The 23,849-nt window shown below is 36.3% G+C and overlaps 1 protein-coding gene across 1 annotated transcript; it reads right to left on the reverse strand.

Annotated features, from left to right (window-relative positions):
* Positions 1-734: 734 nt before the first annotated feature.
* LOC129276521 (OTU domain-containing protein 3-like) lies at positions 735-18,618 on the reverse strand. Its single transcript, XM_064109494.1, has 9 exons — positions 18,487-18,618; positions 13,610-13,896; positions 12,798-12,946; positions 11,510-11,622; positions 10,942-11,064; positions 10,104-10,256; positions 9,190-9,298; positions 8,540-8,706; positions 735-5,418 (listed from the first exon to the last, which is right to left on the reverse strand). Exons 2-9 carry the CDS (start codon positions 13,867-13,869, stop codon positions 5,248-5,250), a joined length of 1,245 nt encoding a protein of 414 aa, XP_063965564.1. The 5' UTR covers positions 13,870-13,896; positions 18,487-18,618; the 3' UTR covers positions 735-5,247.
* Between the last annotated feature and the right edge of the window lie 5,231 nt (positions 18,619-23,849).

Consider the following 23,849-nt stretch of genomic DNA (forward strand, 5'->3'; position numbering starts at 1 on the left):
ATGTCATTGATTGATAGGCAGTAATGCGGGTCCAATGACCATGGCCAACAAATGCAGTGATGTGTGTTACATCATTTGCAACTGGAAATCCAAGAGTAATTTCTGGTCAGACTTAATCTTTGTGAAACACTCCCCTTATGAGATACGACGGCTTGAAGCGAGCGAGGAGTACATGAGATGAGGATGCTCAACGTTCTAGAAGCTCAAATATCAGGAGTTTCAAAGATAATCGGGGGGAGGGGTGTTTCACAATGATTTAAGTATGACTTACAAGTCGCATGATATGAAACACAATCTTATGGGGGGGGGTGTTTCACAAAGATTTAAGTATGACTTACAATTCGCATGATATGAAACACACAACCTTATTGATCAACGTGCAGTAGTGCGCATCCTCTTGGCATGATCTCGGTCATACCTTTTATATCGCAGGCAACTAGGCTTGTAAGTGCCAATCTAATTCATTCTTAAATCTTTGTGAAACACCCTCCTGGTATCCTATCAATTAAAAAGTTTTGTACTACTGGGCCTTCATCAAACAAAATAGAAAGTTAACATCCAGTAAATATTGGGAAACAGAAATTATCGAACTGATACCTATGGTAAATACGGTAATCATGTTAAAAATGGGAACATGTAAAAATCAAATACTGATTTCTTTCAGAGATGTAAATAAAAAATAAAAAAACAAGCCAAGGTGTTTCAAAAGAAAAAAGAAAACAACATAACAAACCTTTGGATTTTTTTCATATAATTATATTTAGTTTAGACTGTACAATAATATTCTACTATGTACAAAAGCAACATTTCATTCTTGCAAAGATAGCTTTCACTTCCGGCATGATAGAAATAAGTGCAAAATTTGTGTTACAGTATATTCGTCTCTATTTTCAACCATTAATGTTATATAAACATCAATCTAGAAGATTACCAAACTAATATCTAGTAACAAGTTTTAACAAATCATGTCGATATTATTTCATTAAGTACCAATTACTGTGGGTAATTCATTTATCTAAACATTGCAAGGAGGTCGATATAAAAGCAACAAAATTCACCAATATGAAAAGTAAGAAATACATAATACTCTAGATGTCAATAAAAGTACAACTGGGCCCAAAAGGGGTTGGACGTTTGAAATAGCGATTTTTATTGGTTTGATGTCAGCTTTGTTAACCATATGGGTATACAACACGAACCCTGATTGGCTGATACAATCAGACAATCAGTCTGCCTTAAACTTTCATTGGAAGTGGACCCTTACTGCTCTACTTTGATTTTATAATTTTAAAAACAAAAGTTAAGAGTGACTTTAAGAACAACTGGTGAACCTTTCTTACGCGCTAAACCATCGCCGATGAATATTTTGGTGTATACATTAATTGGTGATTATTTGTAAGAAAGGATCACCCGTCGTTCTTAAAGTTGCTCTTAACTTATGAACAGTTTTATGAAACAGCCCCCCAAGAAAAAGAGGGGGGGGGTGCATATTGACCACCACTGTGTGGAGTCTCTCACTGACTGGGTTATTAATAGCTAGTCTTGGGCCCGTATTCTGAAGTAAGATTAGACTTAGACCATGGTCTAACTCCGTTCCAAAATTATGGAAAGCCAAAAATTTCCTTATAAGTTTCCTCATATTGCATGTTTCTAATGATTACTGTGCTCTGCCAACTTGTGAATGGTGAAGCAAGCTCTCTTATTTATCCTTCACAAAGAGTCAAGAATGATTTGAGAGTCAAATGAGCTGACACTATGAACCTCTCCTGTTAAGAGATTTATTGCACTCTTGGCTATCCATAATTAAACCCCAGAGTTTAAATTAAGCTCGAGTTCAGAATAGAGTACATCGAAATATGTGTCACAATTGGCTATCCATAGTTTATCCACAACTTCAGACCAGAGTTTAAATTAAGCCCGAGTTCAGAATAGGGCAGATAGAGATTTGTGTCACAATTGGCTATCCATAGTTAAACTACAACTTCAGACCAGAGTTTCAATTAAGCCCGAGTTCAGAATAGGGCAGATAGAGATTTGTGTCACAAATGGCTATCCATAGTTAAACCACAACTTCAGACCAGAGTTTAAATTAAGCCCGAGTTCAGAATAGGGCAGATAGAGATTTGTGTCACAATTGGCTATCCATAGTTAAACTACAACTTCAGACCAGAGTTTGAATGAAACCTGAGTTCAGAATAGAGCACATATAGATTTGTGTCACAATTGGCTATCCATAGTTAAACCACAACTTTAAACCTCAGTTTAAATTAAACCCGACTTCAGAATAGGGCAGATAGAGATTTGTGTCACAATTGGCTATCCATAGTTAAACTACAACTTCAGACCAGAGTTTGAATGAAACCTGAGTTCAGAATAGAGCACATATAGATTTGTGTCACAATACGGGCCTTAATTAAAGGTTTATTTTCAATTGGTTTAACAATTCGTCCAATTACCAACTCGTCTACTATCATTTGGTCTAACATCAGTTTTTCCACTATCCACATGGTCTAATTCCCATTTGTCCATTCACCTTTTTGTCTAATAACCAGTTGGTCCAGTAGCCATTTGGTCTATATACCATTTGGTCTAACTGGACTTGGTGTTAATTGGGCGAAATAAATGAAATCAAAATGGATATTAGACCAACCGTTTAAGAGACGAAATGTTCATAGACGAACTGGTGTTCAGACGAAGTGATTATTGGACCAAATGGTCATTGGACCAAATGGTTGTTAGACGAAATGTTGATGGACGGAATGGTATTAGACTAAATTAAGGTAGACCATGTGATGAGTGGACGAGTTGGCAATAGACGAATTGGCGATTTACCGTCTTAAAATATACCTTTCGAGATACTACCATTAGTAAAACAGAGAATGAATTAGCCAATGATTTCATTTTTGCAGATAAACTCAAATGTTTTTTGAAAAGTAGCTATTTCGCCAACTCGGCAGTATAATTATTGCATCGAGTAGTGGATTAGTTGATCATTCAAGTGGGCCTACATTACAAGACTACACTGCTGAGAATGCATTATGGGTGATAAACCTGGACAGATATGAGTAGTAGTGGACTAGAGGTAATGCTATTAAAGCTGCTGGTTTGTATGCCCTTTAAAGTATACATGTATGAAAAAATATAATAAAAGTCCTTTCAAAACTGAAGTCGGTATAAAAAAAGGTCCTTGGGACTATGAAATTACACATCACTACAACAATTAATCATAATTAATCAATAAAGCGATACAATTTTTTTAAATATATATCACCTTTTTATCATATTAAGAATACTGATACATCATTTCTAATCTCATTGATGAATTTCCACTGCATAATACTCGTAGTGCTCTTATTTTCCTCACCACATTGTTTAAAATAAATAATTGTAAGAATCAAAAGGAACCAAAGGGCAAGATAATAAAAAAATATATAAATATAAAACAAGAAATAATATTTAAGATGTAGCACAATTCTCCATGCTAAGATTGAAAAAGTGACACTTTTAACACAAAAATACACTATTTTGAGGCATGAAGCCTATACCATAATGTGAAATAATTTTGAATACATCTATGACCAAAATAAAAGAGACAGGACTAGACTTGTTTGGTTATAATGTGTATTACGTTTTCGTGGCTTTTCTCATTGCCTGGTATATCGTTGCCGGAATTGAGGTTTTAATTCTGTAAATAAATCAACTTTCATTTGAAAAGGGATGAAATATTATAATTTCAAGAACTTGAAGAAGAACTCTATATATTTTCATTATCATTTTCAGTCAAGCTCTGCAGCTGCAATATCGGTGAAAAGAAAGTGCAGCAACAAAGCATTGGGGCTAAATGGGAAATTCTCTAGAAAACTGTATTAAGTGCTTTGAGGCACTGCACTGATGATACGGTATGCCATATATTCAGGATATAAGTAAAAATACAAAAAATGAGAAAAGAATGCACAAAGTTGTACTTGAGAAAACCAATAATTCATTTTGAGTGCGAGTGGGGCAGGGGCGGGGTTGAGAGCACGGAGTTCAGGGGATCGTTTCATCAATATTGAGCACTTTCAGAAGCGTACGAGGACATAGACGACTGGTAAGAGATGACATCATTTTTTGGACTGCCATATGCCTCAGGTCCTCGCACTCGTCGACTATCAGAATCGAGAACCTCGCCACATCCATTCTGCGGTTGTCCTAAATCATAGTCGACATGCACGTGAGTAACGTCGTTTCAACCGCTCAAGCTCAGCATGAAGATCAACCTTTCCCAATTAAAACACAGTTTTCAGTGACTTTTCACAAAACTAATGTAAGTTGTACGATGCATTATGTTTTTTTATCTCCAAAATATATATCAATATATATCCTAACTCGCGTAAAAAGGAATCAAAGCAAGTGAAAGGGCAAGTGTAAACAAGCTGCACCTTCACATCACCCGACCGGGTCGTCAGGCGATGGTACGCCAGATGGTACGTACACGACTACGTTGACTCGAACGATCAGACGACTGCGACGCCGTTCTCGTTCACTACTCCTAAAACTCTCTAACTATGTCCGACAGGTTGTCAGATCCGACAACTTTCCTTGATTTTAATTTGTTAAGAAGACTGTTACTATGGAAACTGTCAGATGAAATACGACTTGTTGGACAAAACTTCTGGCCAGTCCATTCATGAAACCCCATGAAGCGCTCCCAAGACCAACATTTTCTATGAAGTACCATACAATGTCCGCTACCCGTCAAAAACGCTCCTTCCTGCGTTATAAGCAATGGCCCCTTGGGAAATACTCAAATGGGGCACTGCAAAGAACTTGTGGACATTGTGCAAATTTTCTGTAGAAAAAAAGTTATGACACTGATGGATTTCCATAGAGTTACAATTGATTGGATCAATCGTTACTCTTTGTGAGACGGGGCCCAGATCTGTTTCTTGCGGCAATGAGTGTAGACTTACTTGCAACAAGAACAACTGATATATCAATTGTAAAATTGCAAAAGAACAATTTCCAATTAATTGCAAATATTTTTTGCAACATCCCCTCACACAATTAGAGTAAGAAATGCATATAGGGTTCCGCAGCTAATTCACCTATTTCATCGCATCAATGGAGGAACTGAAGCAATGCAAGCTGGCCATGTTGAACGGCCGGAACACAGGCGCCACGGACAGAACGAAAATGCAGATACTATATCAAATCCCTGAAGTGTCTATTTTCGTAAATCTAACTAAGTGCCCGCTTCGTTCGTCGTCAGATGGACAGCTCCCCCATTTGGCCGACCAGCACAACGCTGCTGTTCTCCTCATCGCTGCTAGTCGTTGTGTTGCTGTGGCAGTTCTCGCCCTGTATTCTCTGCCGATGCCTCTCGGCCTGCCTCTGCTTCTTCTCCAGCCTCTTCTGGGCTTTCTGCTGCCGGGAAGTCTGAAGAAAGGAGAAAAAGGAGCAGTTGAATTATTGTTTGGAATCACCTGTGCTTGGGAGGGGAAGAGCGAACTGAATCTCTCAGATCTGGGGCCCGTTTCATAAAGGACTTGCAACTGTGGTAACTACCATGGCAACAGGGCTCAGCAGCCTACCATAATCAAGGTTACCATGGTAGTTGCCATAATGGCAAAGTTACAACAGTTGCAAGTCATTTATGAAACAGGTCCCTGGTGGGTGCAGGTAGACTACTAGACTAAAGTTCCCTTACTTTTTTACAAAAAAAACCCAGGGCAGTCGGTTATTATTATGCAAATGCAATTAGTCTCATCTATACCAGGGGAGCGTTTCAAGAAAGGACTTGTCGAATGTCTTAGCTGACAAAGTACATGTATATCTTATCCTGCAGTTACATGTACCGTAGGAATTGTGCTTCTCAGCCAATCAAGGAAAGTTGTCCAATCCTGCAACTTGTTGGACAACAAATGTTGATGAAATGCTTCATATAACGTCCTATCAACCTATCAAAGACATTCATGAATATTCAAAGATATTCATGAAAGATAAACAGAACCTCTCATCCCGCCCTCTCCCTCCCTTATGCATATTTGAAGACATTTGTATGTGATGTATAACACTTACGACACCAGTAAGATTATGCTTCTGACATACATCAATTCATAACCATCAAAGGGACTGTAAATCTAATGAAGTAATCACACTTTCATCCATGCACAACTTATGTCTCACACAACTCTTTGTAAAAATAATTCAATCCCATTTAAACTAATAACAATTCATTTATTAATTTATTTCGTTTTATTTATACAGGGTAGCCCCATAAGAAATAATAACAATAATAATATTAGCTGGATTTATAAAGCACTTTTTGCCTGAGGATACAAAGTGCTGCTATTATTACCCCGGCTGTAGCCGAGCCGCCACATAGGCGCTCAAGCATTCAAGGAATTTCTTCCTACCAGGTACCCATTCTCTCCACCTGGGTTGAGTGCAGCACAAAGTGGGTAGATTTCTTGCTGAAGGAAAACATGCCATGGATGGGAATCGAACCCACTGATCTCTCCACTAACTGGATATGCGGGGAGGGTCCTTTGTTTGAAGCCCGCGAGTTCTATTGTCCGCCATACCAGTTCCCCCAAAAGGAACGCGATCGCTCCACTAGCATGTGCATTTGCATTGTGAGCGATATATAGCTGTCTGCACACTGAAGCTCTCATCGCTTTTCATACAAAACTTCATTTATTTAAGGTGCCAGAATTCGCAATTTTCTTGAAACCATGGTACTTTCCCAGTACATTTCGGAAACATAATTTTGAAGGGGTTGGTGTTTTCTCACCTAAGGAAGAATGGATGAAATCCTTGACTTGTCTAGGGGTATTTTGGAGGTTTGCCAAAATAATAACATCTTATAGGGCATAGATAGGGCGAGGACTTTCTAGGTTATGCAGGCTTATAACACTGGGCTTGAAACCCCCTTTTATTTAAGTCCACCCCCCAAAAAATCAAACAAGCATAACAACGAAAAATTCATCGCTTAAGTAAAACTTTAAAATATCATAACTTTCATATTTTACTTCTGATTTTGATTAAATTTTCAGCATATTGTGTGGTTTTTCTCTCTATTCAAATAATCTTTTCCATGAGGTGGACTCGCCCTTTAAGAGTGTCTCTCTCTCTCTCTCTCCCTCCTTCACATCGATCATCCCTCTTCAATTATCCTCTCCCCAGTTTGTTCATATAGGCAGCGGGGGGGGGGGGGGGGGCCGGGGGGTCCTGTCCCTCCTAACTTTTAGGTTGGGGGACAGACCCCCCAAAATTTATGTTGATAACCTTTTTTGTTTTTTTTGCTTGTCAATTTTGTTTCCTGCATCCCCCCTAAATTCAGGTGGACCCCCTTAAATTGTTGTGGTCCGCCCTAAAATTCTGGTTAACCATTTTTTTGCTTGTCAGATCATTTTTCTTGCGTCATCCCCCTAAATTTTTGGTTGATAACCCCCCTTTTTTTTTGCTCCACCGAGACATTTTTTTCTTTGAAGACATTCATCATCTCAAAATAAGTTCTGTGAAGTTTCTGAAGTCTGTAAATACGTCTCTGTAGCCTAATGTCTTTTTACGTACTTAAAAAAAAAATAAGTTCTTGGGAAAAATAATTAGATCTATTGTTGACAGAGAAATATCACAAATTCACATGCCACAAGTTACATTAGCCTCCTAAAGTCCTACCGTACATGTACCTCTAGCTTGTAAATGTTATTGTCCTTTCCAAGGAAATTAACACAAATAAAAGATAAAATAAATTTCAGAATACCTTGTAGATCTAGTCCTTGACCGGAAAATCAGTCTATTTCGGTCAGGATCTGTGCTTCGCAAAAAAGCATTTTTTTTAAACTCCTCCGAAACGGCAGATTTCCAGTCTTAACTTAACTTACATAAAGTTTCAGAATACAGGCTACACGGTCAGTATTTTCGTTCTGATAAACTCATAAAACTTGGTGACAGTTATGAATATTAATAACCTGAATATTAATTTGAATCATGGTTTAGATTCATCACGCTTCCAGAGAAATCACAACAATCGATAACCCCCGGGCGATAACCCCCTTAGAGTTTTAAAGTTTTGGAAACTTGCTCTGGTAATTTAGAATTACCACACATGTATTTGAGCACATGGGACTACATAAAGTCTACAACTATGCAGTTCACCAGCTTGTCTTAGCTGTGAAAAGTAATCCCCTTTTCTCTGTTTCCACGGTCGTCCCGATTAGTGCAATCATACGCGGCACAGGACGGCATCTTTAACTTTGTATCAGGTATAAATTCACATTGAAAAGTGCTGTAATAAGAGTTGATCTGGTAAGTATGATTAAGAATTGACAGTATTGCCGTGAACTAGACTCTACCTCGATTTTAGCTTTTTGGGGGGAACTCGGCGTGCGGAGGTACCAACTTCCGGTGCTTCAACACGGAATAGGCCAATCAGCGTTATTGTTCCCATCCAGATAAGGGAGAGATCAGTGATCGAACCCCCGTTCCCCAGATTGAGAGACAGGAGTCACAACCACTAGATGGCGTATTAGAAGATGATAAACTGTTACCATACCTGGTTTCTGGCTTTCCCGCCTCCAGTCCTGTTGGGTTGCGTCTTGCTGCTGCTACTGCTATCGCTGTCCTCTGGCAAGCCAAACAACCTAGTCCCGGAACCGTCGGCAGACCAGATGCCTGCCGCCCCTTGAGGCGATCGCTCCCCTGATTTTATAGAGTTACTATCTGTAGGGGGGGGGAATTTAGTAACACAAAAGAAAAAGTAAAGTTACGAGTGACTTTACGAACGACTGATGACCCTTTCTAAAGAACTAAATCAACACCTATGAAAATATAATTCACATATGTATTATTAACCACGAGAAGGAGTTCAACAGTCATTTAGTAAAGCTGGTTGTAAATTACAAACAGCTTTATGAAACACCTAACAGGCAACCTTTATTTTTTAAACTAATCAATTTGATACAAATTTCACCTTTATTTTTTTTTACTATCAGTATTATGCAGTTGAGAGCATCAAACTTATCATGCAATTTTTAGTCAAACTAAATATAGATAAGTGTATTTTTTACAGATATGTTTATATTTTTGATCAATTGTTATTCTTTTCATTTGGTAGCCCCTTATCATTACCCTGGTCATCGTATGAATAAAAACAGTCCTTTTCTGTATACCACAAACCCTTTTATTTAAAGTCGGTGATCTTACCGTGAGAAAGAGTGTCCCAATCTGCATTAGTTAATTGAAGTAAGATTCCTATAGTAGCATCTACATTATAATCTTGGTCCATGAAGGTATCTCGTATTAATTGCACATTCTGCAAGAAATATAGACATGTTGATATTTATACAGCATTGTTTCCACTTAAACATGTTCAAAGTACTTTACAATATACAGATTCAGATATATTTCCAACAGAAATGACATAAATATTGATACAAATCATTTTCATACATTTATAAAAAATATTTACGATACAAATCATTGTCATTATAATTATATTCAACAACATCAATGATAATTAACATATATAAAGATCTATACAAAATATGGTAAATTTTGTAGAAAAATTATAATATATAATTTAAATAGAAAAAAAAGTATCTGTGGAAATGGGAGATACATGTAAGCAGGTAAACATGAAAAAAAAACTGCTCCTTATTTTCATATAAAATCAAAAGGGTAATCAGAGAGAGAAAATTTTAATTTTTCCTTCTTTCTTGGAAGATTCAATGATGAATACAATAAAAAAGTTAAATTTTAGAGGAAAAAAATCAGACATTAAGATAGGTAAAAGTTTGAACAATATTGGACAATTCATTTTCAAAAGTTTTAAAAAGTAGTAATCACTATAAATATGGAGACTTCAAATTGGCCACAATGGTGAAGTCTTACTTCCCAACCTGCCTCACCCATATATGCAATTTTTATTTAGTAGGACAATGTTCTTTTACAGTTGGAAAAATATAACAATTAGACCAACTGATAGCAGATCAAATGACTTTGTACCTCTGACTCAACACACAACCTGTTCCATCCATATCATTAAATTATAGATCGGTAAGACCCTTTTATTTCTGGTTGGAAAATTGGACCAACCGTTGGTACACCAAATGACTTACCTCACAACCCGTCTCATCCATGATATGAAATTCTAGATCCGTAAGACCATTTTCTTCTACCGCCCCATTCGTGTATGGTGAATCGGTCTCGTCGCTTTCTTTGGACTTGGTCCTGGACTTGGTCTTGGTTTTTATATCATCTGAACTAGATGACTGGAAAGAGCAAGAGAAGAAACTAATGTAATATATGTAAAAGAGGAGCTGTCCCAAGATAACACACACTTGGTAGAACAGTTTTCAGAACTGAAGTGGCTATCCTGGGTAAAATAGGACGTTATTATTATTACACTAAGGATCTACATGATATAATTGCACATGTCATACATTTCATAAAAATACTTTTACATCATTTCACTTCAACTTAGGAAATTCACAAGAACATATTTTCACAATTTCTCGCTTTTTCATAATTTCTTACATGTCCGGAAAAGAACATGTTGCAGTTGTTTAGTTGCAAATTCGCAAAAATAACACCACTTTTGTCTATTTCGAACAATAAAATATGGATTTTCATCTTTTTAAAACCATGGATTTTCACTTTTGAATTAAGCCTTTATTCTTTAGATTTTCATTGATTTTCTCTTTAAGGATTGATACCAGTGCTTCAGCATTGATGTTTTGGGATACAAAATAATTGAAGCTTGAGAAAGTAGCAGAGGTCTTGGCTGCCTTATTGACTTTCCTCAATGCCTTAGACTTTGATATTTTTTGCGTCCTTTTCAATATTTCTTATTTGCTGTAATAGGGAAATTTGCTCCACAGAAAAGTGGACTTGCCCTGAAAATATCAACATTTATGGTCTACAAGATCATACATGTAGTAATGTGACTTTAATTACCTCACCACGAAAGTTGGTAGCTTTCTCTGAATTATCGCCCAGTTTCCTTACACTAGAGTAGTGATCTCCATTATGGTAGGATATATGAAGCTCCTTGCATGAAGGTTTCTCTGAACCTACAATCTAAAAGGTAAATAGCAAGAAATATATGATGGTTATGTGGGCGATGGTAAAAATATGGCATCTTGAAGGCCAATTGTGTAGTGTGACACCAGAGAGATAGATCTAAACAGGCCAGGGTATAACTGATTGACTGTCTGATTGGTTGATAAAATGGATTAACTTGATAGATCAACTGATATATCTATTGATTAATGACAGGCTGTTCTAAAAATAGATGGGTAAGATTTCCTGATTGGTTGGTTGGTTGATTGATTGATGTATTTATTGATTGAATACTTTCTTGGTACTTGATAAATCATATATCAATTGACTTCATCAAACAATTGACTACATATGATACAATAATTGCATAAACTTTTAATATCTAATTGATTGATTCGATGATTGATTGGTTGATGGATACGTTGCTTGAATCTCAATATCACCATTATAAAAGAATACTTACCCTCCAAACCGGAAGATTCAATTGATGAATGACCACATTAACCTTCAAGAGGCGAGCAAAGGCCACTATACTATCGTTCCCTGCATAGGTACCAGGCTTGGCCAAGTTAGATACTGTATGTAAAAATACAAAGAGACATGAAATACTGTTACCAAATCAAGCTCTGACAATAAAAAGGGTGTTTTGGTGTATGATTGGTAATCTAGCCATGGACAAAGATTCAAAACAAAGTTGCATATTTCAGCAGACAGATGTAATCATAATTATCATATCTGATCGGTATATGCTTGTAAAAGATATAAATACATGTACCTTCAAGTGAATTATATTAATTTTAATAATTTTGGAGCTGCAAAAATCAATCTTTAAACAAAATGGTTTCATATCAAAATAAGACATTAAATCAAAATTCTGTAGAGACCAATATATGTTTGACAGATGAAAGCTTTAATATTAATTTTTTTTTCAATAAATCAGTTTGCTTCATCCTTTTTTTCTCTGTTTTGATTGAAATAAAACTAATTTTCAATTTTCAATGAAAATATATTAGCTTACAAAATCAATTAAATTCATTTCCATGTATTCCTAAAAATGAGATACAATCATAAAATTTTGGGGAAAATATTAGTATAAACAATGCCTTCAATTAAGGTTACGACAACCTGTGTGGTGGTGGTGGTGGTGGTTTTATTCACTACGACTACTGGCTTCCAAATTCCACTCAACATTGGTCCTAAAAACAGAGCTGCCAAGTTGTATTTTGCATTTTCAGTATTCTTATCCCCCAAAATCAGTATTTTTACCGTGTGAGATAAATATTTTGTATTTTTCCCAAAAAAAGTGTATTTCATAATAAAATGCTTGGCGCACTCGCCCATCACGGCGCTCAAGCTGCATGCAAGCTAAAATGTGCACTGCTCTTGCAGATGAAAAAAAAAAAACATTGAAACTTGTGTATATCTCACCCTGGTTTTTACAAAATGATTGAAAAAAAAACAAGTTTCCTGAAATTACATTGATCTAATAACCATATTTGTGTACGTTTTATGAAATAGAGACATATAGAGATGATTTTTTTTTTTTTTTTTTAACTACAAAAAACGTATTGTTTAAAGAAAAAACGTATTGCCGTATTTTGGTTGCAAAAACGTACTAAATACGGAAAAATCGTACTACTTGGCAGCTCTGCAAAAATCACTGCCAACAACATGTTAACAAATAATTGTACCCACAATAAATGTCTCCCAAAATCATCGCCCATGAAAGAAAAGAAAAAAATGAGACTCACAATGCCTCTCGAAGGGAACATCATCTTCCATGAACGGCTCAAAGTTCTCCTTGTGATCCCTCATATACTGTACTACATCCAACCTGTGGACCATATGGTTGCGCCCGTGTCCCTCCAACTGATCCCCAAGGGCTCGGAATAAGCAGTTCCTGAGAGAATCATCATGAAAGCAAAATAGTCACACTCATTCTTCATACTAGTCAGGAAATTGATCTAAATTGTCATTCACCACCCACTGATAGAATATAAACCACATTCTAGTTTCTTTTCAGCTTCTATTGATAAATGATTCACAGCATTTATGGTGCCCCAAGTCTGTTTATAGGGCATCATGATATTCAAGACATTTACAGACAGACGCCTCCTGTTACGTGAAATATCAATCTGCAGATTGCAATGAAATCTTATCAAATTAATGAGACACGTAAAATGGAGTTCATCACAGTTCTCAGGCTATTTTTGGATGGAATCATGAATTACAAAGGACATGCCAGAAAGTCACAATTTCCATTTTGAGTTTGGAAAATGATACATGGGGGCCAGTGCCCATTAGCCCCGACCCCCTTAAAAAATATAATAATAATAAATATAAACAAATTTAATGAAATAAAATAGAAATATAATAAAACTTAAAACAAATTAACATTCAAAAATTTAAAAAATAACAAAAATTAAACAGTTAATAGTTTTAAAGAGATAAGTAGGAAAGGAGCCCCCAATATTTTCCATTAAGATAAAAACATAGTGTCATTTGGAATGCACAGGAAAACAAATTTTTCAACACAGAAAATGATATTTTGAGTGAAACTAACCCATCGCCGGGGATATCTCTTAGTTGAAGACCCATGCTCTGTAGCTGGGTGGCAAAGCTGGCAAAGTTCTGATCGTCGGCAAGGTAAGATTCATCCTTCTTCATCTTCCTGTAAGCATTCCTGATGGCTCGTTCGTCCCTCTTCCGTTCTGCCGCGTCCTGACGTTGACCCTTGCTTGGCTTGGCCTGGCCCTGTCTCTGTGACTGAGTGGACCGCGGCTGGCCTTGGCGCTGTTGGTTCTGAGCTGCAGAGCGGGCCATCTCTTACGGCGTTCTACGATAAAAGCCCTGAAGGTTTTTGCAAGAAAAAAGTAAAGACTTTTATAGACATGCAATACTCATTACTATTAGACTTAGGATTGAGAGTATGGTAATTCTGTGTCTTGGTGTAAAGATGTGTTAAACTTATTATATTTTTTATATAAACTAGTGATTTAAAAAATAGACCTGTACGGTTGTATAAAAAAATGACAAATTCAAACACCTTCTTCCTGTCCAGTACACACTTCCATTGGCATATAAGCACACTAGTTAGTGCTTGTCACTAATTGATGTTTCCAAAGCTGCCAGCGCAAGTTACCAATATTTGGTATCAAAATAAAGCCATCCATGTGCTCTTCATGATCCTCCGACCAGAGATTATATGTATTATTTTTTGGTTAATTATGTAGGCCTAGGCCTATGTATAATTTTTCATCTTGAAGTGGAAATAAATGAAATAATTGTTATCAAAGTAAGATGGGTGGCAACTTGATGTATATCCCATTGCAAGGACAAGCTTCGAGAATGAATCTGAGTCAATGCACTTTTGTGTATGATCAGTGCGTGTGTGTGCACATGCATGATATGGCTGTGTTGTAATCAGGGTGCTACATAACTTTTTTGAAGCACTTGCCCAGTCGGGCAAGTAAATTTTCAAACAGTTGGAAAATACTTGCCCGAATATAGATATCACTTGCCCGAAAAAATCCTTCAAAACAAAGTTTTATTGCTTCAAAACAAGTTATAGCCTTATGGTTTTACATACCATACCATTGACGGCTTTAAAAATACATTTTTTAACATGACTACTGATGTACCTTGTAGTTGTATTTCTTTTTTAAAATGATTTTTATCTTGAACATCATGACAAAATATATGGTCAATATGCTCTTTACCGTAAGTAATGGTCTATTAACCGCACCTTTTTCTCGGTGGGATAGAAGCAAAAGTCGGGGGTGCGGTTTATCCACGGTGACGGGTCTGAGCCAGCCCGTCGTAACCCCTCTCGAACATGTAAGACGTCTGCCAGTTCACAACACATTGAGTGGCCTGGCGTAGCCGCCCAGGGCAATGTCGTTTAGAGGGGTATGAGCCGCAGGTAATGGGAAGCGATTATTATGGTCTTTCAAATATTGTCCATAACAAACGCACCCACCTTCATGACACTAATTTCGACTTTATTCTCGATTAAAGCAGCGAAGTTCCCTGGCTAAGTTCAAAGAGACGCCAAGCATACTCGGTAATAACTAATATTTTGTCACAGCTGAGCGAGAGGTTTGCGTTGTAGTGCGACTTAAGCTGGCACTATTCATTTTAACCCCTATATCCCCTCCAAAGTTCCGTTTCGCGCCAGCTTATTTTTTCTTTCCCGTTTGCTTTTCATAAGATACCATGTATACCACGCATGAGAGAGACAGCACGAAGCCGTAAAAACAACAGGAAAAAATGCAAATTTCTTTGTTTCTTGAACCTTCCTGTAATCCCGTATCTAAAATTCATGCTAAGACATCGAATGCTAGACAAATTCTGAAAGTGATTGTGAGGTTGTGATGCAAGAAATGTGAATGTTTCTTCTCCTACGCCGGGAAAGACACAGATCATAATTTGATAAGATGTATCGTATCGTAGTTTGCAAAGTACAAGAACGGCAGTGCTGTGTGTGCACACTGACTGTGAGGTGAGTGAGTGTGTAAGTGGCCAATATTGTCGGGACCTTTCACCTTTCTTTCTTGCTAACATTTGAAGATGAATTGATCAAGAACAGCAGATTTCCACATACCGGTAAACTCTTTGGATACTTTGAAATCTATAACTTAGTTTTTGTTTCTTCGCACCTCAAATATGCATGTAGAGAAGGATTTTTTTTTTTTTTTTTGTCCAAAGTTGGGGGTGCGGTTAATCCACGGGGGTGGTTTATAGTCCGTTACTTACGGTAATTAATTTCCTAATCTCATATATTTTCCATATATTTTGGAGAGGACTAGGACACACAATAAAAAAGGGGAAATCACTGAAAATAACCATAGAAATTGCTATGTATAAAACATTGCTCTGTAATGCAAGTAAGATAACTTTTCAAAAAGAAATTAACGGAGGGGGAGACAATAAAAGAAAAAAAATTGAGAAGAAAGACAGAAAGGACAAAGAAATAAAGGAAGAAAGAAAAAAAGAAATAAAGATAGAAAGAGAGAGAAAGAATAGCTGCGGGGAAGAGAAAGATGGAAACAAAGAAAGTTAAAAAGGGTGGAAAGAAAAAAGAAAGGAAGAGAAAGGAACAAATAAAAAAAGAAAAAGAAAGAAAAAAGGTAAAAAGAAAGAAAGGAAGAAAGAAAAGAGAAAAAGAAAAGGACTGATCACTGATGGAAGGAAGGAAAAGGGAAAGAAAGAAAATGAGATAAAGGAAAGAAGGAAGAAAGAAAAGGTTTAAGGATAGATGGAAGGAAGGAAAAAAAAGAAAAAAAAAGAAAGATAGAACAAAAGACAGAAATAAATGAAGGAAAGAATGAAGGAAAGAGATGAAAGAAGGCAGAAAGAAAAAATGAAGAAAAGAAAGGATGGATGAAAAAAAAAAAAAAGATCAAAAGAAAGACAAAAAAAGACAATCAGAAAGAAAAAAGGAAAGAAAGAAAAGAGAAAAAGAAAAGGTTAAGGATTGATGGAAGGAAAGAGAAAGAAAGAAAACGAGAGAAAGGAAAGAAGGAAGAAAGAAAAGGTATAAGGATAGATGGAAGGAAGGAAAAAAAGAAAGAAAGATAGAATGAAAGACAGAAAGAAATGAAGGAAAGAGATGAAGGCAGAAAGAAAAAATAAGGAAGAAAAGAAAGGATGGATGGAAAAAAGAAAGATCAAAAGAACGAAAGACAGAAATAAAGAAAATCAGAAAGAAAGAAGGAAAGAAAGAAAGGAAGGAAAAAGAAAGAATGAAAGACAAAAAGAAAGGAAGGAATGAAGGAAAGAAAGAATGAAAGGGATGAAGAAAGTAAGGAAGAAAAAAGGACAGGAAAAAAAGGTAAAGAATGGATGGACGGAAGAAGACATAAAGAAAAAATAAAGGAAGGGGGAAAGAAAGAGGTAAACAAAGGTTGGATGGAAGGAAGAAAGAAAAAAGATAGAAAGAAAAGAATGACAAAAAGAGACAGCTATAGTAACAGAAAAAATGAACAAAAGAAGGAAAGAAATTTAAAGAAATAAAGAGAGATTCAAAAGAAGGAAAGATTAAAAAGAAAAGAAGGAAAGATAGGCAGAAAGAAAGAAAATAGATAGGAAGAAAGCTCAAACTATCCAGTCATGAATAAAGAAGAAAATTTATCAATTTCCTTTGCTAAAAAAAATAGTTACGAAAGAAACCATGTTTATCAACATACACACAAATGCATATTTCGGACTGTCAAACAATGTATTTCAGTGTGTGCGATACAGATCATTCGATCATTCGAAACCCGATCTTTTTAAAGCATAACAGAAGTGAAAATTTCTCCTTTTATTGCTTACAAATGACAGAGCTACCCCACTTTTTAGGAAATATGGACATTACAAGAATTTTCATTGGTAAGAAATGTGAATTTTGACAGTTCTGTGGGAGATTTCTTCCAGAGCAAACTTCGTTCGTGCAGCTAGAAACTTAACTACATGCATCGGCTGCGTGGACTATAGGCCGCTAGCTAGCTAGGTATGCTAGACTGCCATTGATTCTCTGTGTGTGTACGTCTCTGAGCTGTGTGTTTATTGCAGAAAATGGCGCAAATGTTGTAATTGGAATCATGACTTATAAAATTTTTGAAAGAAGAAATTAATGATATTGCTTTTTTTTGGTCTCTTTTTCTTTTCTATATTTTGATGGTGAAATATGGGGAATCTTCCTAAAATATAATTTCCATAGGAGAATTTTGCTTGCCCGATTCGGGCAATCAGTTTTTGTCTTTGCTTCAAAACACTTGCCCGACTCTAACTTTTACTTGCCCCGGGCAATCGGGCAAGCGCTTATGTCGCACCCTGGTAATGCATTAGATGTTTTGAATTAGTTACTTAAAATTTACCCATTTTACGTCGCCGGTCCAGAAGTGTGTAGGCCTAATTCATCACATTCTTATTTAAAAATGGATCAATTTCAGGAGAACTTAAGTGTTTTAAAACAGATCTAATTAAAAGTATTTGTGGTTATTTTCATCTCATACAAAGATTTGAGTAAGATTTTTTTTAAACTTTTTTTTCAAAACTGAAGCCTAGGTTGAAGATTGCCAATAATAATTTATTCAATGACAATGGCTAATTTAATACGAGTTTGCAAGTCGTTCGTGTCGCTAGCACCCCTTTAAAATTGAAGAGGGTCTAACCATTGGCACCAAAACTAACGTTAGATCTGTAGATCAAAAAGCATGTTTATTGATAATCATGGAGGGGTATTTCCACTTATAAATATACCCCACCTTTCCACCCCTTCTCTCTCTCTCTCATGAAAATGTTCGACCGCTTTTCCTAACAGTGATAACACGATTTTACATACATGGGACTAGGAGTCATTAAATGGCCTTTCCACTGTCTCATCTACACAGATTTCAAGCAAAAAATACACAGAAAACGTCTTTCAAATGCAAATACAATAAAACCATACGTTACCTGAGATGTATTTATTTACCGGAAAGCAAATTCCCTTTGCAAATAAGATTAAAATGATTCTCTAAGCGTTAAAAACGTCGACGGTATATTTTGTTTCCCTTCCTTCTCAACCGGCTTGCAACATTGTATGACGTCATTGTACAAAAAATGATTATAATAATAAAAAATCGCAGTTGTATGGGATTTCCCAATCCTGGGCCCGTTTCATCAAACTAGATTGTTTTTACAACGAATAACAGTTAACTGAAATCCTTCAAACTGATTGGCTAATATAGTACATTTGTTATCATTACAAGTCTATATGAAACAGGAACCAAGCTTGTCGTATGCAGCATATATAGGGGGGCAGGGGGGCATCCCGGGGGGCATGGGGGGGGGGCATGTTGCCCGGCAGCCAGAAATTTTGAAAACTTACATTACTTTTGCTGAGAATTTTCACAAATTCACCAAAAGAATGAAAGAAATCCTTTGATTCCACTTCAAAAAAAGCAAAAGCGCCCCAATGACTAGCTCGGTCGCTTCACTCCCTCGCTTTTGATTTTTTGAAAAAGTTTACGGGTACTGCCCCCCCCCCCCAAACAAAAAATTTCTGCATACAATTTACCAATTTTATATTACATAAAAACAGAATTAAGTAAATAAGTTTGGCTCAACTTTGTTGATATATTTGGATAGAGTATTTTTTAAGAAGATAAATTAAATGTCACGCGAGAAGGCCCTCACATAGGCCTATAGCATAGGCAGATCCAGGGGTCGATGGGCCCGCCCCCCCCCCCCCCTTGGCGGAGCAAAAAAAAATAGAGAAAAAAGAGGAAAAGGCAGAAGAAAGAGAGGAGAAAAATGAAGAAGAAAAATAAGGAGAGGAAGACGAGTGAATATTAATATAAACTTAGGGGAAGACTTGAAAAATAAAAAATAAATCTTTCATGTCACTATATAAATTTTTCGCTCGAGCTTCGCGCTCGCATTGTTCGATGAGATACATATCTTGCTCAATAGGCTGACATGGAGTTTAAAATATCAAATTTTGAAGTCAATATACAAAACATATCACAACTCGGACATCGAGCTTTCATCATACTGTTTGATTTGCAATGTCTGTTTTAGTCTGAATATCAACATTTTTAGCTCATTCCTCTCCAAGAATTATCCTACTCAACATCCAGGATCCCTTTGATATGACTTACGCCATTTTCTTGCCGCATGACCCGTCCCTGCATCATATTAACGATTCCATCCTGAAGATGACTCTTCACTATATAATTTATATAAAATTAAAGGACATCGCCTGTACTCTTCACATAGTGCTTACCAGGTATTATTATTTATGTTACATACTTTGATTGAAGCTTCGATATGTCCTTTCTTCTATTCTTTCTATTTCTTTGATCTCTTCCTTCTATTCTCCTCTTCGTGTTGTTATTGTTTTCGCCGTTTTTGCTGTTGTTCTTCTCCTTATTATTTTTCTTCCTCATCCTTTTCTTCCGTCTCCTTCTCCTCCCTCCTCCTCCCCTTTCTTCTTCTATTCCTCCTCCTCCTCCTTTTCTTCTTCTTCTTCGTGATATTCTTGTATATATTATCTATTTATCTTATTTATTGGTAATAGTAAATTCTGATTTTTTTTTTCTTCGCTTTTTTGATATGTAAATAGTATAATTTTACCATTTTATTATCTTAATTCTGTATGTCGAGGACCCCACTGAAAATAAGCTTTCGAGCTTTCGTGGGTCATCCTGTGCAAGCCTGTTGTTTTAATGCTACTGTATATATGTTATGGTGACTTGCCAAATAAAATCAATCAATCAATGAGCTATAGATTTCAACTCATCAATCCTAGCTAGTATTATTGACCTCGATTTATCGCTAATCTCCGCAGAGCGGATGCCCGAGCGGAGGACTAAAACAGAAAGAAACTGAGAGAGTTCGCTTTAGTTGATTTACCAAGTACCTAATTGTCTTCGAGTATTCCATAAAATTCTCTAACTATCCCTTTTCGGGTCTGATTGTCAAAACGTAGCTAGTACTGCGCGCTCGCATTAATTGTTCAAAATATATCAACCCATACATCCTATTCATAATTACAACAGTTTTAAAATATCCAGTTTTCAGGCCTTAATGATCAACAAATTTCTCACTCTCATTAGGCTTATTAGATTAATAGATAATATAATAACATTTACATGAATTCCTAATAACAAAATTATTCCCTTTTTCAGAATGAAATATCCAGAAGTTTCATATCGCGCGTAGGTAGAGAAATAGGAAGAAAGTCATCATTTTTATATGATGACAATTGACAAAATGTCCTTAGAATGTTCCGGCCCTAGGTCAAAATAATTATAAAACGAACATCAGCTTATTTAGCTTGTTTATTAAGATATGCAGCTTGTTCTTTGTTTAAAACGTGCTTGAATTATTCAGATTCAGATCAGAATATAGACAAAATTATGCTCACAATTCGTATTCACATTAAGAAACCCAATTACCCATTTTTTCACGATTCACAAAACATGAATAGAGTGTCCCATTTTTAAAGTCTGAAATCTCCTTTTTTCAGCTTGCGCGAAATTGTTTAGTTAAATATCTATCCCGTTCATGATTACAAAAAGAGCTTAGAATGTCCATTCTTTTAGGTCGTATTGTCAAAAATGTTCAAATATTTATCGTCTTCATGGCTAACTGCAAACAGTCCTACACAGGTCTCTTCAAGATCAGGCCAGAACGTAGATTTTTAAAAATTCTGCTCGCGCTTCGCGCTTGAAGTAGTTAATCTAGTTACATGCGCATCTTGCTCAGGATTGCCAAGAATGTTACATTTTCAGGACAAAATACATGACATTTCCTAAAATTTTACCTTGCACTATTTAGATGATTATTACAAATTTATGTTGTATTATGAGAACAAATCTTTAAAAATAAGTGTTAGTACTACCCTACAAAGAAACAAACAAACTCAATTTTGAGTGGCCGATCGGGGATAATATTGGTGAATTTTATTTCAGGCTTCCCCCCCCCCCTGGTGAAAACTGAATCCGCCCCTGGATAGTGATCCCAAGCCATATCTCTTTTAATTATGAAACATGTTTTTTCTTTTCTTCTGTTCTCTCGATTGTATTCCCCCTTTCTCACTCTCTCTCTATATATATCCCACTCTCTCTCTCCCTCCCTCTCTCTTTATTTTTCTTTTAACGTTTAGCATTGAGTCATATCTGGATCACTGTGAAATATATATAATTTAAAGCGTATCTTTAAATTCTTTATACTCCCGGTTGTTATTTATCGTTCAGCGCATCAGATAAAACACAGATGAAAAAATGATTCATTCAATCAACGCCGTCCCACAAGGTCGTTGATCGAGTCTTAAAGATTAATTTAATTGTTTATGACCTGCCAGTATTGATCACACGATTAAAAACACAGTTGAACTGTTATACAGAGTCTAGAACATGCAGTGCATGCCACCATAAACAAAAATCTTAGAAGGGGCCAAAAATGGGGCAAAATTTAAATAAAAAGTAATTTTATGTTTTTACATTAAAAAAAACCGGAAATTAAATTTTGTGTAAATATTTTGAAACGATGTTTATAAAATGATATCATATTTCAACGTTTTTCGATCCCAGTCCATTTCTTTTTTTCACTCTCTCGGTAGTGGAACTTTTGGAGGTCAAGCTTCAAAAGGCACCCCCCCCCCCCCCCCCCCCCCATTTAGGCTAGTGTTGCACACGATGTATGACTTTCTCATCCATTTCCGATGCAGCAACGACACGTGACCCGTGCACGTGACCTTCTCTTCCTTTTTTTTCGAACTCAGTTGAATAGGTCTAAAGTCTTTGGTTTACTTATAGGCACGATAGTTTGAACTACTCAGTGGAAAATCTTCAGCAGTAGAATAATGAATTCATCTATCCGTTTACCGGGCACCCAACTATAAAAACTTTTGATGACGACAAAGTGGTGAAATATGACATTGTTTTTTTAGTATTAAGTCGAAATCACTCACAAAATTAGATTTTCATTTAAAAATGACTACCGATTTTTCACAAAATTTTGATTTGATTTGATTTGATTTATTTATTTCCGTTTCACAATTGTACATAATATGATAAACATAACATAACAAGGTCGAAAATACTACAAGACAAAATATAATATATATAACATAATCATAGTACTTGAACTGAATGATGATCCTAAGCACTGTTTGAAGACATTGAAATTTGTGAGATATTTCCTATTTTTGAGCAAGCGCCATGAGCGCCCAGCTGAGGCGGATACCGGCGCTATACAAGAACCCATCATCATCATCATCATCATAGATTTAAGGAACACAATTCAGTAAATAAAGATATCTCAAATGACATTTGTATTTAAAAGTAAAACGGAGGGACTTGCCGAAAAAAAGCAAAGCTTGTACAAGAGACAAGCCCCTATCTTAGTTACATTACAAAATTACAACAAATAAATATTGGGTCTTAATAATAATTTTGTATAAAAATAAATACAAACAATTTTTGTGCACTTGACAAAAACGTAACTGATGGATCGTGTGATAAAAAATGTTCTGCCCCATATTATCTTTTCTCATGTTTTTCATCATTATCACTGGCATATATAGGCCTCCATGGGGTGAGACAAACTTCCACGACCAAGAGAATGAGAGAGAAAAGGAGAGGGGAAAAGAGTGGATAATTTTCTGAATATCATATCGAAATCTACCAATAATTAGATTTTCATAAAAAAATGGCTAACATGCAGTTTCGCTCGCTCGCAAGATTTTAAAAATGATGCTCTCACAAGTTATTTTCTGCCCCTCTTCTTACTTATTACTCCACTGACCATTATAGCATGAGAAAGGAGCCCAGCAGTGAGGCGAATCTATGGAGGGGGGTGAGACAACTGCTAAATCTGCACCCCATCCAAGCTAATGAAAAGTCACCGAAAGACATGCAATAAATGACAAAAATCGACCCTGTTCTTTAAATATAACGTTTCGGTTTGGATTACACATTTAAAATAACTAAAGGCATGGTTTCTTGAGTTCCATAACGAATAAATATTTTGGGGGCGGAATATGACAAACAATTAACCTCGGGTTATTGGTCTAAATCTTTGTTTATCTTATACATAGGTGGCCAGAATGATACACAAACCGTTAGCAGTACTTTCATACATGGTCGTTCGTTTTTTTTCCGGGGGGGGGGGGGATGGGGTAAGACGCAAACTAATTATAGGCCGCCGAGATTTTCATGGGAGCGCTTTTACATATTCTGAAATTGAAAGGTTTCGGCCGGGGGCATAGCCCCCCCCCCTGGATTAACCAATGTTGTCTTATACCCCCCCCCCCAGCTTCTCAGCTTCCA

The sequence above is a fragment of the Lytechinus pictus genome, chromosome 14 (assembly GCF_037042905.1).
Source record: "Lytechinus pictus isolate F3 Inbred chromosome 14, Lp3.0, whole genome shotgun sequence".
NCBI lineage: Eukaryota > Metazoa > Echinodermata > Echinoidea > Temnopleuroida > Toxopneustidae > Lytechinus > Lytechinus pictus.

Coding starts and splice junctions, on each gene's coding strand:
- LOC129276521 (XM_064109494.1), bottom strand. CDS start 13,869: ATGGCCCGCTCTGCAGCTCAGAACCAACAGCGCCAAGGCCAGCCGCGG. Junction 9,299..10,103: donor TGGATGAGACGGGTTGTGAG/GTAAGTCATTTG, acceptor TATTTCTTGCAG/AATGTGCAATTAATACGAGA. Junction 8,707..9,189: donor TTGGGACACTCTTTCTCACG/GTAAGATCACCG, acceptor CCCCCCCTACAG/ATAGTAACTCTATAAAATCA.